Source organism: Nomascus leucogenys, chromosome 1a (assembly GCF_006542625.1).
Source record: "Nomascus leucogenys isolate Asia chromosome 1a, Asia_NLE_v1, whole genome shotgun sequence".
Taxonomy (NCBI): Eukaryota; Metazoa; Chordata; class Mammalia; order Primates; family Hylobatidae; genus Nomascus; species Nomascus leucogenys.
Genome location: NC_044381.1, coordinates 90,362,448 through 90,377,420, shown reverse-complemented (window position 1 = coordinate 90,377,420; position 14,973 = coordinate 90,362,448). Strand labels below are relative to the sequence as shown.

Here is a 14,973-nt window from a genome sequence, read left to right as displayed (position 1 = left end):
ATTAATTACTTTATAGAGATTATGATTATATCAGATGTCGCAAACTATGGCCCACTACTGTATTTGTTTTTGTAAATAACATTTTATTGGAACAAAGTCATGCCCATTTGTGTACATATTGTTATGGCTGCTTTTGTGCAATGATAGAGTTGAGTAGTTGCAATAGAGATCATATGTCCTGCAAAGCCTAAAATATTTTGTTATCTGGCCCTTCACAAAAAACGTTTGGTAATCCCTAATTTCAATAATTTAAAAACTCATTTCTGCCAGGCATGGTAGCTCACACCTGTAATCCCAGCATTTTGGGAGGCTGAGGTGGGCGGATCACCTGAGGTCAGGAGTTCAAGAGAAGCCTGGCCAACATGGTGAAACCCCTTCTCTATTAAAAATACAAAAATTAGCCATAGCTGGGCGTGGTGGCAGGCACCTGTAATCTCAGCCATTCGGGAGGCTGAGGCAGGAGAATTGCTTGAACCCAGGAGGTTGAGGTTGCAGTGAGCCAAGATCGCAGCACTGCACTCCAAGCATGGGCAACAGAGCAAGACTGTGTCTCAGAAAACCAAAACAAAACTCATTCCTCCAACTCCAACTCATTTCTCCCAAGGATAACATCAGTTATACTGATGAAATAAAAGAGCAATGTAAGAATCTTTCCACCTACCATGTATATCACCAACTTGTCATTTTCATCCTTTTTCAATTTAGTTTTAAAAAGTGGTTTCAGCTGGGCATAGTGGCTCACATCTGTAATCCTAATACTTTGGGAGGCTGAGGTGGGAGGATCACTTGAAGCCTTGAGACCAGCAGCATAGCAAGACCCCATCCCTATAAAAATGAAAAAGTAGCCAGGTGTGGTGGTACTTACTTGTGGTCTCCCAGCTACTCGGGAGGCTGAGGTGGGTGGATGACTTGAGCCTAGGAGTTTGAGGCTGCAGTGAGCTGTGATCACGCCACTGCACTCCAGCCTGGGTGTCAGAATAAGACCCTGTCTCTAACAAAAAAAAGAAAGAAACAGTGGTTTCTACTTAAACAAAAAACAAACAAAAAAAAGTCTGGAGATAGGTAGATAGCAATTGGTTATTTCAGTTGCCTTTTACTGTGTGTAGCTTTTATATTTAGGAGAAAGTCATCTTACAGTGTACTGAGCTTGTTACTATTTCTGTGCCATTTTTCCAACCATTTTGTGTTCCTTCACCAGTTTTTTTCCTGTAAGATTACCTGTGCGTTTCTCTTCTGGTACAAGTTTTCTGATTTAGTAATTTGTAATAGATCCACTATGTGTTACTATTTTCTCCAATGTCAGAACCTGCTTAGTTGCTATATTGGTTTATATCTACCCATAATAAAAGGTTTTAGGCCGGGCGCAATGGCTCACGCTTGTAATCCCAGCACTTTGGGAGGCCGAGGCGGGCGGATCACGAGGTCAGGAGATCGAGACCACGGTGAAACCCCGTCTCTACTAAAAATACAAAAAATTAGCCGGGCGTGGTGGTGGGCGCCTGTAGTCCCAGCTACTCGGAGAGGCTGAGGCAGGAGAATGGCGTGAACCCGGGAGGCGGAGCTTGCAGTGAGCCGAGATTGCGCCATTGCACTCCAGCCTGGGCGACAGAGCGAGACTCCGTCTCAAAAAAAAAAAAAAAAAAAGATTTTAAAGAAGATGATAATTTTAAAATACCAAGCTGGATATCCATAGTGTAGAGTAATTACTTGAGAAAGTTATACTTTATTTTTCACTTTTGGTTAGCTTGATCCTTCTGCTCAGATTTCACCAATTTAAATTCCAAATTACCAAAGTTCTGTCCATGTTAGATCGGTTTTCTTTGAAAAAAAAAAAAAAAAGGATTTTTGTCTTTATTGTGAAACTTTTTCATGATACTCACATTTGTCAGTGTGAATTCTACCTATAACTGTGAAATTATTATTAAAGTAGAAAGTGTTGGAGCAGCGATGATAAAATAATTCTGAATGTCTGAACATCTGTGTTGCCACGTCCACGTTTTTATTAGTTCCTGAAGCATGTTTTTTTTTCTTTTTTTTTTTTTTTTTTTTTTGAGATGGAGTCTCGCTCTGTCGCCCAGACTGGAGTGCAGTAGTGCGATCTTGGCTCACTGCAACCTCTGCCTCCTGGGTTCAAGCAATTCTCCTGCCACAGCCTCCAGAGTAGCTGGGACTACAGGCGCATGCCACCACGCCCGGCTGATTTTTGTGTTTTTAGTAGAGACGGGGTTTCACCATGTTGGCCAGGATGGTCTCAAACTCCTGACGTCAGGTGATCCACTGGCCCTGGCTTTCCAAAGTGCTGGGATTACAGGCGTGAGCCACTGTGCCTGGCCAGCATGTTGTCTTTTTAAAGAGGTGTTTGTGCCACTGAGATGTATGTAAATTCTTTTTTCTTTCTTTCTTTTTTTTTCTTTTTTTCTTTTTTTTTTTTTTTTTTGTGATGGAGTCTCACTCTGTTACCCAGGCTGGAGTGCAATGGTGCGATCTCAGCTCACTGCAACCTCCACCTCCCGGGTTCAAGCGAGTCTCCTGCCTCAGCCCGCTGAGTAGCTGGGGGTTACAGGCACCGCTACCACACCCGCCTAATTTTTGTATTTTTAGTAGAGACGGGGTTTCTCCATGTTGGTGAGGTTGGTCTCGAACTCCTGACCTCAGGTGATTCACCCTCCTCGGCTTCCTCCCAAAGTGCTGGGATTATAGGTGTGAGCCACTGCGCCCGGCCTATATGTAAATTCTACATTTCATACTTAATGTAGTTTGCCTTTTTTCAGTCCTTTGATTAGTTAACTGTGGCCTGATCGCCTAGGGTACTGGTTTCAAGTAGACAGTTTTAGGGCAGACAGTCTTCTCTCAGTCACGTTTATCTTCTTTTCTTAAAAGTGCTCAGAAATCTTAGTTGATATGGTCAGAATGAAAGACTCAAGTTTACAAATAATATGAAAGTATTGGCCAGGCACAGTGGCTCAAACCTGTAATCCCAGCACTTTGAGAGGCCAAGATGGGCAGATCACCTGAGGTCAGGAGTTCGAGACCAGCCTGGCCAACATGGCGAAACGCCATCTCTACCAAAAAAAAAAAATACAAAAAAATTAGCTGGGTGTGGGGCCATGCACCCACAATCCCAGCTCTCAGGAAGCTGAGGCATGAGAATCACTTGAGCCCAGGAGACAGGGGTTGCAGTGAGCCTGAATTGCTCCACTGCACTCCAGCCTGGGCGACACAGTAAGACTCGTCTCAAAAAAAAAGAAATATGGAAGTATTGCAACTACAGAATTTGTGAGAGGAAGCCTGGGCTTAATTTCAGCTACAGGCATCTCTAATCATTAATATTTCAGTACCTGACTGAAGTAACTATAATGTGGCAAACTATAATGATGTACAAGAACCGACACCCAAAAAGTATGAACAAATACAAGAATTCATATCATGTTTTCTTCCCCTCTTTAGAGAGATCAGAGGCCATGAAATATGACAAATATGATTCCTTACTGATACATTAGTACAATACTATAAAATTATTAAGGCCTATCTCAAAAAGCACATTTTATTTTTATTTTTATTTTCTATTTTTGAGATGGAGTCTTGCTCTGTCACCCAGGCAGGAGTGCAGTGGCGTGATCTCAGCTCACTGCAACCTCTGCCTCCCAGGTTCAAGCAATTCTCCTGCCTCAGCCTCCTGAGTGGCTGGAATTACAGGCACCTGGCTAATTTTTTGTATTTTTAGTAGATACGGGGTTTCACCATGTTGACCAGGCTGGTTTCGAACTCCTGGCGTCAAGCAATCCACCTGCCCTGGCCTCCCAAATTGTTGGGATTACAGACATGAGCCACCACACCCGGCCACACATGTTTTTATAACCATATAATTGGGCCGTGTGTGGTGATTTACACCTGTAATCCCAGCACTTTGGGAGGCTGAAGCAGGAGGATCACTTGAGTCTAGGAGTTCAAGGCTGCAGTGAATTATGATTATGTCACTGTGCTCCAGCCTAGGCAGCAGGGCAAGACCCTATCTCTACAAAAAATTGTTTAAAAATTAGCTGGGTATGGTAGTGCACACCTGTAGTCCCAGCTACTGGGGAGGCTGAAGTGGGAGAATTACTGGAGCCCAGGAGTTCAAGGCTGCAGTGAGCTGTCCTGTGCCACTTGCATGGCAGCCTAGGCAACAAGGCAAGACCCTGTCTCCAAACAAACAAGCATATAATTGTGCCAAGAAAATGTTATATTTCCCTGAATATTGTAAGGAGACTAACTGGAGTAGAGTCCCATTCTAAATTGACCTTTTATTTTTCCCTTCTTCAGTCTTCCAACCTTGAAGTAGTCCTATCTGTTGCCTCAGATACTGAACACTGCAGGCTACAATTATACAATGCAAATGTAAATATCTTAGGATTGTCAGTGCCATTTGGCAATGTCGTATATCACTGGTCAGCTGTCTCCTGTTTCCTACAACAGGTATTTTGCATATTTTTTCTTTCAACAAGCATTTCTTGAACTGCTACTCTGTTCCAGGTGTTGTTCAAGTTCCAGGGATACAGCAGTGAACGATAGATGGAAGAAACCTTGCCCTCATGGAGCTTACCTTCCAGCAAAATACTAAATGTTACGTGAGGGTTGGTTAAATATGAGCAGTTACTGTTGTTGGTGAATGACTCTTCTACCAATTTGCCTGGAACAGCCCTATTATAACACCCATTTATCAGTTTTAATAGTCTTTTTTTTTTCATACTTTAAGTTCTAGAACAATGAGAACACTCAGACACAGGAAGGGGGACATAACACACCGGGGCCTGTTGTGGGGTTGGGGGATGGGGCAGGGATAGCATTAGGAGATATACCTAAGGTAAATGACGAGTCATCTCTTTCATTTTCAAAGGGTTCCCAGTTTGTAGAGTAAATTATATGACCGTCCTCATTATAAACCTTTTGTATACATTAATTCGTTTAATCCTCACAGTAACCCTATGAGGTATATGAGATTATTAACATCATTATACAGGCGTAGAAAGTGAAGCATAGAGAAGTTAAATTAAACTGCCTTTGATCATACTAGGAGTAACTTGCAGAACCAGAATTCAAATCCAAACAACAGCTTGGTTCCTAGTCACTATACTAGACTGCCTCCATACTACTGTTCTGAATCTTTACTGTTTTACTCTGCCTGTCATCTTTCCTCTCCCCAGCAAAGTAAAGCAGATAAAGTAAAACCGTAAATTCACAGATGAATTTATGGTTCTCCAGAGTGAATTTCCTCCACTTGCTACTCCCTCCTTTACAAATCTGTTTTCATCTCTACTCAGCCTCACTTTATCCCTCCATTTCATAGGAATAGACATCTCTCCTCCTGTCTAAAACTTGTATTCTAGCCCCATCTCACCCTGCATTTTGTTGGACTTTGTCCTCTAAATTACTCATTTCTTTTTCTTGGGCCTTCCATTTCCATTGTTCCACTGGCTTTTCCCATTCAGCACATGAAGAGAATGTCATTGTTGAAAATGTGTATCACTCTGGGGACCACCACCTTTTCAGCAGGAAATGTGCCCAGCAGCTCTTGGTCAAAGCACTGTTGCTATAAGCTATCTCTGGGATGCTTCTAGGCCCCCTTCTCTCTACACACCTCTGGGAAAAGATCACACTGTATTAACTCTCGAGGAGTTTCCTCACCAATAAACGGACAACCTCAACTGCCAAAAAAAAAAAAGAAAATGTATATCACTCTTTTAAGAATTCTGCTTTACTATTGAGAGAGGTTTTTAAAAGTTTATTAATAATGATGATAAATGGCTACTAATTGTTACCCTATTTAAATTCCAGGTACTGTATATAATCTCTAATCCTTTTAACAACCTACAAATATTTTACAGATGAAGAGATGGAAGTTCAGTGGGCTACATAACTTTCTTAGCTTATGAATAGTAGCACCGAATTCAGCCTCATATTTGTCTTAATCCAAAGCCCATTCTATTTCAAGTATAACATGCTAGTTTATCACAATTCTTATAGACTTCCCTTGATCCTCTGCCTGTGTCTTATTGCCCTACAGCTCTCCTTTTTATAGAAAAGCTTTGTAAAAAAAAGTATTTAATACTTGTAGACTCTTCTTGCCTTTCATTTACTTCTCGACCCATTGTAGTCTAACTTCTACTTCTGTATCACGATGCTCCAAAGAAACAGAACCACTAGGAGGTTATATATATATATATATATGACATATATATACATATTATCTGTTTTAAGAATTCACTCATGTGATTGTAGGGGCTGGCAGGCTGGCAAGTCTGATACCCGTAAAGCAGGCCAACGGGCTGGAAACTCAGGCAGGGTTTCTTCTCCAGGAAACCTCAGTTTTTGCTCTTGAGGCCTTCAACTGACTGGATGAAGCATACCCATATTACCAAGGCTAATCTCCTTTACCTAAATTCAATTTATTGTAATAATATTTACAGAGTAGCTTCTAATTGCCCATAGAATCAAGATCAAAGTCCTTATCAGGAATAGAAGGCCTTCCATGATTAGGCCTTTCCTACTCTATCTCCCATTACGCCCTCTCCCATTGCCAAGTCTACTTACCAAGCCATATTGAAATATTTATAGAGCCCCAGACTTGCCATGTTGTTTGCTTCCATGTCCTGTACTGCTGTTTCTTCTGCCTGGCATGTCCAGTACCTCTGTTACTTCCCTGTCTCCCTACCCCTACCTAAGCATCAAGAAAAATTATTCCAGCACCCAGTTCAGTCTTCTCCTTTGTATAACCTTCCCCAATTCCACAAAGAGATTTGATTATACCTTTTTTCTGACATCATTGTACCTTGTTCTCAGCTCTACTGTAGCATTTGCTTACGGTATTGTTTATTTTTTGTCTGATTGTTGCTTTTCAGTAACCTTCCAGGTGTTTCCACTGGCTGGCATATTATAGGCACTCATCAAATGTATGGTGGTGGTGGAGATGATGAGGCCGAGTGGATCACAGGTTATTTAAGTAAGGCCATGTCCTCATATCAAGTTTTCCTGGGCTTGGATCACATACAGAGGAGAATGGTAGACAGTTCTAAAAGTCTCCCTTGTCCCTTCTAGAGGCTGCTGCGCCAACCTTAGCACCAGATTCCTTTTGATCTATACTTTTTATGATAATCTGATACCTATTCTCAGCCTTCATATTGCTTTTGTTTTATTTTGCTGTATCCTTGAGGCAGTTAAAAAGAAAGGACACTGTTAAATTACTATTACATTCCATCACAGGAGGAATTACGCATCAGCTTGTTCTCATGTGATTCTCATGTGATTCTCATGTGCCAAAAAGTACTTTCTGAGCCAGTAAAAAGAAAATTATTTTTTCAGTAGTTTTTAAATCTTCCTGTGTCCCCAGAATGTCTCCATGCATTTAATGTCAAATTAAAAACCAAGCCAAGGCTGGGTATAGTGGTGCACACTTGTAGTCCTGGCTACACGTGAGGCTGGGATAAGAGGATCACTTGAGCCCAGGAGTTCAAGGCTGTAATGCTCTATGATCATACCTGTGAATAGCTACTGCACTCCAGCCTAGGCAACATAGTGACACCTCGTCTCTAAAATTATAAGAGGCTGGGCACAGTGGCTCACAACTGTAATCCCAGCACTTTGGGAGGCTGAGGCAGGCGGATCACTTGAGGTCAGGAGTTCCAGACCAGCCTGGCCAACATGGTGAAACTCCTTCTCTACTAGAAATACAAAAATTAGCGGGGCATGGTAGCAGGCGCCTGTAATCCCAGCTAGTCAGGAGGCTTAGGCAGGAGAATCATTTGAACCTGGGAGGGGGAGGTTGCAGTGAGCCAATATCGCATCACTGCTCTCCAGCCTGGGCGACAGAGTGAGACTCTGTCTCAAGAAAAAAAAAAAAAAATATTAGGAAAAGTGTCTGTGTTAACTCTGAGAGAACAAATAATGGCTTTTTAAAGATTGTTAATAGAATAATGAAGACTCATTGTGTTTTTAATGTGAAAATTTTAGGTGACCAAGGGTCCCGCTATAACATACTGGGGATCATAGCATAGTTAGAATGGTCAACATCTCAATTTAGACATGTTACTTTCTGCTCTAAATACACTTGTAGACGCTACTTGTGGTGTAACTCCTTATGTATTTAATAATTATCGACTCTTGGTTTTTTTGGTTGATTTTTTTAAATGGGTGAAGAATCTAGTTATGAATTCTTTGCCCTTTATGGAATGTGATATCTTGGTTTTTATTCCATCTGTTACTTCCCTTTTACTTAATTTTATCTTATTGTTTTGCATTGTGTTTCTAAAATAATGGCTTTGGCTTGTTTTTTCCTGAATGTTTCTGCAGTTTGGTTTGAGTATCTGGTTTCAGGCACCACTCCTGAACTTGGACTCCATCTGTACTTGTGACTTTTGGAAGGCAGAAGTCAGTGTTTTCTGTGGAAGATGACTTTTTTTAATATTATATATGTGTATCTCCCCCTCCCCTTTTTGGTTTCTCTTAAAAGACTGGAAAGAAAGCAGTTAAAGCAGTTCTGTGGGTCTCAGCAGATGGACTCAGAGTTGTGGATGAAAAAACTAAGGTAAGAGTCTTTATTTTTATTTTGATTTATTTTATTTTATTTTATGTGGAGATGGAGTTTCACTCTTGTCACCCAGGCTGGAGTGCAATGGCACGATCTCAGCTCACTGCAACCTCCGTCTCTCGGGTTCAAGCAACTCTCCTGCCTCAGCCTCCTGAGTAGCTGGGATTACAATGGTGTGCTACCACGCCTTGCTAATTTTTGTTTTTTTTTTTTTTTTTTTGAGACGGAGTTTCGCTGTTGTTGCTCTGGCTGGAGTGCAATGGCACCATCTCGGCCCACCGCAACCTCCACCTCCCAGGTTCAAGCGATTCTCCTGCCTCAGCCTCCCTAGTAGCTGGGATTACGGGCATGTGCCACCATGCCCAGCTAATTTTGTATTTTTAGTAAAGATGGGGATTCTCCATTTTGGTCAGGCTGGTCTCGATCTCTCGACCTCAGGTGATCCACTCGCCTCGGCCTCCCGAAGTGCTGGGATTACAGGTGTGAGCCACTGTGCCCAGCCTCACCTGGCTAATTTTTGTACTATTAGTAGAGACAGGGTTTCACCATGTTGGCCAGGCTGATCTCGAACTCCTGACCTCAGGTGATCTACCGGCGGCCTCCCAAAGTGCTGGGATTACAGGAGTGAGCCACTGCACCTGGCCTAAGGTAAGATTCTTATAAGCTTAAATAGGACTGCTCATATGTTTTTTAAAATCTTTAATGATCAAATATAATACCCTTAAGCTGTTGAAGGGTATTATATTGTTGAAGCTTTATCCTTCCACTTAGTCCAAAGTACAATCTTCTGAGAGACTATTTAACGTTCAGGAAACCACTTTAGTTACTCATTTACTTTATAAGAAATAGTATTCTCTCAACATTTTGTTCTACATGACATAGCATGTCTAAGGTACTAAGCATTAGCATTTACTGTTAAGATCTGAGTTCTTTTTTTTTTTTTTTTTTTGAGATGGAGTTTCACTCTTGTTGCCCAGGCTGGAGTGCAGTGGCACGATCCCAGCTCACTGCAACCTCCACCTCCTGGGTTCAAACAATTCTCCTGTCTCAGCCTCCCAAGTAGCTGATTACAAACACGGACCACCATGCCCCGCTAATTTTTGTATTTTTGGTACAGACGAGGTTTCACCATGTTGGTCAGGCTGGTCTTGAACTTCCGACCTCAAGTGATCCGCCCGCCGTGGCCTCCCAAAGTGCTGGTATTACAGGCATGAGCCACCGCTCGTGGCCTATTTTTGTTCTTATATATTTTTTTAAAAGTTTTCGCTGTCACAAATTTGATATAATAGATGACAGACTATCCTTTTACCATATTTTAAAATTAAAAAAAGATGGACTCCACATCTGAAATTTCTTCTTGCTCTGGAGAAAACACTATTTTAAGAAAATGATATTTGAACTAATTAACCTGGCTTTTGACTCAAAACTCGATTTAAGTGACATCTTAAGGACTAGTAAATGGCTCTTTGGTTAACATTTACTTAGAATCCAAATAATATCTCAAATCATAGGTACCATTTTGCATTTGAAAGACAGTGATCCTAAATGCCTAAATAAGAATAGACACACAGCTCTACCCCTAGAAAGCATAAGGTGTTATGTAAGTACATTTAATTATTAATTAAAATTTCCTAGAATACCTAAAGTCAGGAAAAAATTTAACAAGAAGATAATTAAAAAAAAAAAAAATTCAGATGCCACCGAAAGGGGAGAAAATCTGGCAGGTAAAAAGCAGTTTTGGTAGGCAACTTGCCTGGTAAATTTCAAGTGATTTAATATAGCTGCATTTTAGTTATTTGACCCTACATTGCATACTTTTTTTTAAGTTCAAGAGAAGCAATAGTCTTCACTTTTAGTACATTACTGTTGGAAACAGTGATCATTTTAATTATATTTTGGAACTTGTGTAGTTTTCATTAGTGTTTGGATAAAATTTGTTATACTTGAAAGCTATGTATTTAATTGTTTTATACAATAGTTGGAAAGTGATATTGCCCCTTTGTGGCTTCTTACACCACTGGCATTCATTAGTTTAGTTTTTTCCACACTGGATACTAGTAATTAGTAGTCATTGGTGGCTTGTCACCATTGGGACCATCTTCCCACCTTGTATTTCGCTATAAGCAGGAATTAATACCATGTTGGGATCAGTATTTGTGATAACACCATGCCATGATCTGCACAAATTTTTGTGGAACAGAAGCTGAAATCTGAAGCCCTTAACCTTTGAGAAAGAAGCTCTGTCAGATTGCCTTGCTATCCCACTTCTCAACTCATGTCTATCTTGATTCTGATAGTGTTCCTACCTTTTTTTTTTTTGAGACAGTGTCTCATACTGTCACCCAGGCTGGAATACAGTGACACAGACATGGCTCACTGCAGCCTCAGCCTCCTAGGCTCAAGGGATCCTGCGACCTCAGCCTCTCAAGTAGCTGGGACTGCAGGCACACACCACTACAGCCCAGATAATTTTTTTTTTTTTAAAGATGGGATCTCACTATGTTGCCCAGGCTGGTTTTGAACCCCTGGGCTCAAGCAGTCCTCCCACCTTGGCATCCCAAAGTGCTGGGATTACAGGTGTGAGCCACTGCACTTGGCCTAGTGTTCCTACTTGAGTATAGTAACTCTCAGTTTCTTAGAAAAAGAGATAAATGAATGGGCACGCACAGTGGCTCACGCCTGTAATCCCAGCACTTTGGGAGGCCGAGGCAGGCGGATCACGAGGTCAGGAGATCGAGACCATCCTGGCTAACATGGTAAAACCCCGTCTCTACTAAAAATACAAAAAAGTAGCTGGGCATGGTGGCGGGAGACTGTAGTCCCAGCTACTCGGGAGGCTGAGGCAGGAGAATGGCGTGAACCCGGGAGGCTGAGCTTGCAGTGAGCTGAGATCGCACCACTGCACTCCAGCCTGGGCGACAGAGCAAGACTCTGTATCAAAAAAAAAAAAGAAAAAGAGATAAATGAATTGCAAATGGCAATGTAATTGAACTAGTAGATGGAAATGTGAATGGAAATGAAGTTTATATTACAAAGAAAAAAATTAGAAAAACAAGTTTTAAAATGACTCTTCAGTGTGTTTCACTTCCAGCAATAGCTAAATAGAGCTTCTGTTGGACTGACCCTCTAGCAAACAACTGTAAATTCTAAACAAAATAACTCAATTATTCGAAGGCACTAGAAAATAACTCAAAGCAGATAGATTCTAGAGAGAAGCTGACACTTAGAAGAAGGAAATTGTATTGGGTGATTTCCCATTTCACAGCTTCTAGCCTAAGGATAGGCCCTAGTCTGTACCATATAGGGTAGCTCTAACTTCAGTGAGAAACGCTTAGTCTTTTGGTCTTAAAAAACAAAAGACAGAATTTTTTTTTTTTTTTTTTTTTTTGAGATGGAGTCTGCCTCTGTTGCCCAGGCTGGATCTCAGCTCACTGCAACCTCCACCTCCCGGGTTCAAGCAATTCTCCTGCCTCAGCCTCCCAAGTAGCTGGGATTACAGGCATCCGCCACCACACCCAGCGAATTTTTGTATTTTTAGTAGAGACAGAGTTTCACCATGTTGGCCAGGCTGGTCTTGAACTCCTGACCTCAAGTGATCCACCCGCCTCAGCCTCCTAAAGTGCAGAAAACAGAATTTGAGGCAGCAATAGCCACTAGAAGGTAAAAAGAGAGGCTGGGCATGGTGGCTCACACCTGTAATCCCAGCACTTTGGGAGGCCAAGGCGGGTGGATCACTTGAGGCCAGTAGTTTGAGACCAGCCTAGCCAACATGCTGAGACCCTGTCTCTCCTAAAAATATAAAAAATTCGCTGGGCATGGTGGTGTGTGCCTATGGTTCCAGCTACTTGGGAGGCTGAGGCATGAAAGTCACTTGAACCTGGGAGGCAGAGGTTGCAGTAAGCTGGGATTGCATCATTGCACTCCAGCAGCCTGGCGACAGAGCAAGACTGTCTCAAAAAAAAGAAAGTAAAAAGAGAATCCCGGAAATGAGTAAGCCAAAAAGGAGTAGTCCCAAATTCTGTTCATAAATTCTGCCCAAATCTCTGACCCTTTAGCCATGTAGATTCAAGGCAGACTCCAAATAGCCCAACTAAGGATATAAAAACTGATATTTGATTACCTACGTATGGTGACATGCACCTGTAGTCCTAGCTACTCAGGAGGCTGAGGTGGGAGGATCGCTTGAGCCCAGGAGTTGAGGTTACAGTGAGCAGTGATTGCACCACAGCACTCCAGCCTAGATGACGGAGCAAGACAGTCTCAAAAAAAGAACAAAAACACCCTGATGTCTGAGGTGCTGTTCGAAAGAGTTTTCCATTTGAGTATAATCAAATTAGCTACCTGATAAAACCGAAAACATAACACTTCCAAGGAATGTAACAGAATCCAGACTCTCCACATACAACATTCACAATGTCTACAATGCAGTTACTCAGCATACAACAAAACAGACAAGTCTGACTTATTCTTATCAAAATAACAATCAATAAAGACCCAACTTCAAGATGACTCAGATGTTGGAATCAGCAGACAGATTTTAAATACCCTCCTTCACTATTTGACCAAGAAATAAATGTCTCTTGTATTTGAGTCATTGTATTGTTTTGTATTTATAGCATCACCACAACTGGTACAGAAAATGGTGCATTGAAGTAGAGTGCTACCTTAACAGAAATGAAAATAGTGTATAGCAGGCATTATAACTGTACTCAGTGACAGAAAGGAAGTATGTTCATATTGAATGAAGAGATAGAAATCCTGACAGAGAATAGAAACTATGAAAAAGAAACAAATGGCTGGGCGCAGTGGCTCATGCCTGTAATCCCAGGACTTTGGGAGGCCAAGGCAGGTGGATCATGAGGTCAGGAGATTGAGACCATCCTGGCTAACACAGTGAAACCTGTCTCTACTAAAAATACAAAAAATTAGCCGGGCGTGGTGGCACACACCTGTAGTCCCAGCTGCTTGGGAGGCTGAGGCAGGAGAATTGCTTGAACCCGGGAGGCAGAGGTTGCAGTGAGCCAAGATCGCGCCACTGCACTCCAGCCTGGGTGACGAGCGAGACTGTCCAAAAAAAAAGAAAAGAAAAAGAAACAAATGGAAATTCCATACCTGAAAAATACAATATCTGAAGTAACTTCACTGGATAGGGTATATATAATGTAAAAAAGCAAGGTGCAGAACTGTGTGTGTATGTGTGTAGTGTTCATTGTGTAACGAAGGTAGCATAAACATGACTATTATATGTATTTGTTTATATTCGGAAATCAACCCAAAGGATTTTTTTTTACCCAAAGGATTAAAGATACTGATTTACATATATTGTTGAATGTGGAATCTACCATAAAACAGATGTAAAACTAGAATCAACAAGCATATGCTTTAGAACATGTAGATGAGAGAGGTATCTGGGCAAAGTGCCTCTTAGGATGTCTGCTGAGTCCAATTCTCAGTATTTAAACTGCTGGACACAGATCTAGCTATTCCATAGCCTAGTTGTATCAGACGTATGGATTGTGCATCATGAAATGAACATCCTGTGTTCTGAGAAGCTCAGATAACCTCATAAGTCTTCTCTTTCTTTGTGTGTCCTATTTTCTAGGACCTCATAGTTGACCAGACGATAGAGAAAGTTTCTTTCTGTGCCCCAGATAGGAACTTTGATAGAGCCTTTTCTTACATATGTCGTGATGGCACCACTCGTCGCTGGATCTGTCACTGCTTCATGGCTGTCAAGGACACAGTGAGTCCAACAAATATGTGTTTCATGATGAGTATTCTCAGTTAGCTGGGCTTTTTCTGGGTTTGCTCAGCCAAGCAGTTTCTACTACATTTTTAACAAGTATGTGCTGCTACAGCTGCTCTTGGAAGTGCCTAAACTAGCCTACTTTCGGCTCCTTTTATTCAAATAGTTCACACTGTTGGTGTAACCCCAGGAGTTGCAACTCACTGAACAAAATGATTGGCTGAAACCAAAGATCATTAAAGGAAGGTAAAAATGGTCTGGTGATAGTGGTTGCTAAACTTTATTTGAAACTTTTTATTATTGGAAGTATTTTCAGGTTTCTTAAATGTATTTGTTTGCTAACACATATGAGGATGGTATTAAAAATGTATTTGCAAAGAGACTACTACAAATGAAAGAAGTTGGCTGGGCCTGATGGCTCACCCCTATAATCCCAGCACTTTGGCCAGGGTGGGAGGATCACTTGAGACCACAAGTTGGAAACCAACCTGGGTTACATGGCAAGACCTCATCTTTACAAAGTTAAAGAAAAAATTAGCCAGGCATGGTGGCACATGCATGTAGTCCTAGCTACATTCTACATGCCTTGGGAGGCTGAGGTGAGCAGAACACTTGAGCGTAGGTGTTGGAGGCTGCAGTGAGTCATCGTGCCATTACACTCCAG

General features: G+C 41.6%; 1 protein-coding gene across 8 annotated transcripts in view; it reads left to right on the top strand.

The window, feature by feature from the left end:
* Window positions 1–14,973, top strand: part of NUMB (NUMB endocytic adaptor protein) — a 198,533-nt gene that overhangs the window by 166,694 nt on the left and 16,866 nt on the right. For all 8 annotated transcript variants that reach the window (XM_030813069.1, XM_003263675.3, XM_030813058.1 and 5 more), the window contains 2 exons: window positions 8,486–8,560; window positions 14,166–14,306. In XM_030813069.1, coding sequence (XP_030668929.1) covers window positions 8,486–8,560; window positions 14,166–14,306 — 216 coding nt within the window. The remainder of the gene's footprint in view (window positions 1–8,485; window positions 8,561–14,165; window positions 14,307–14,973) is intronic.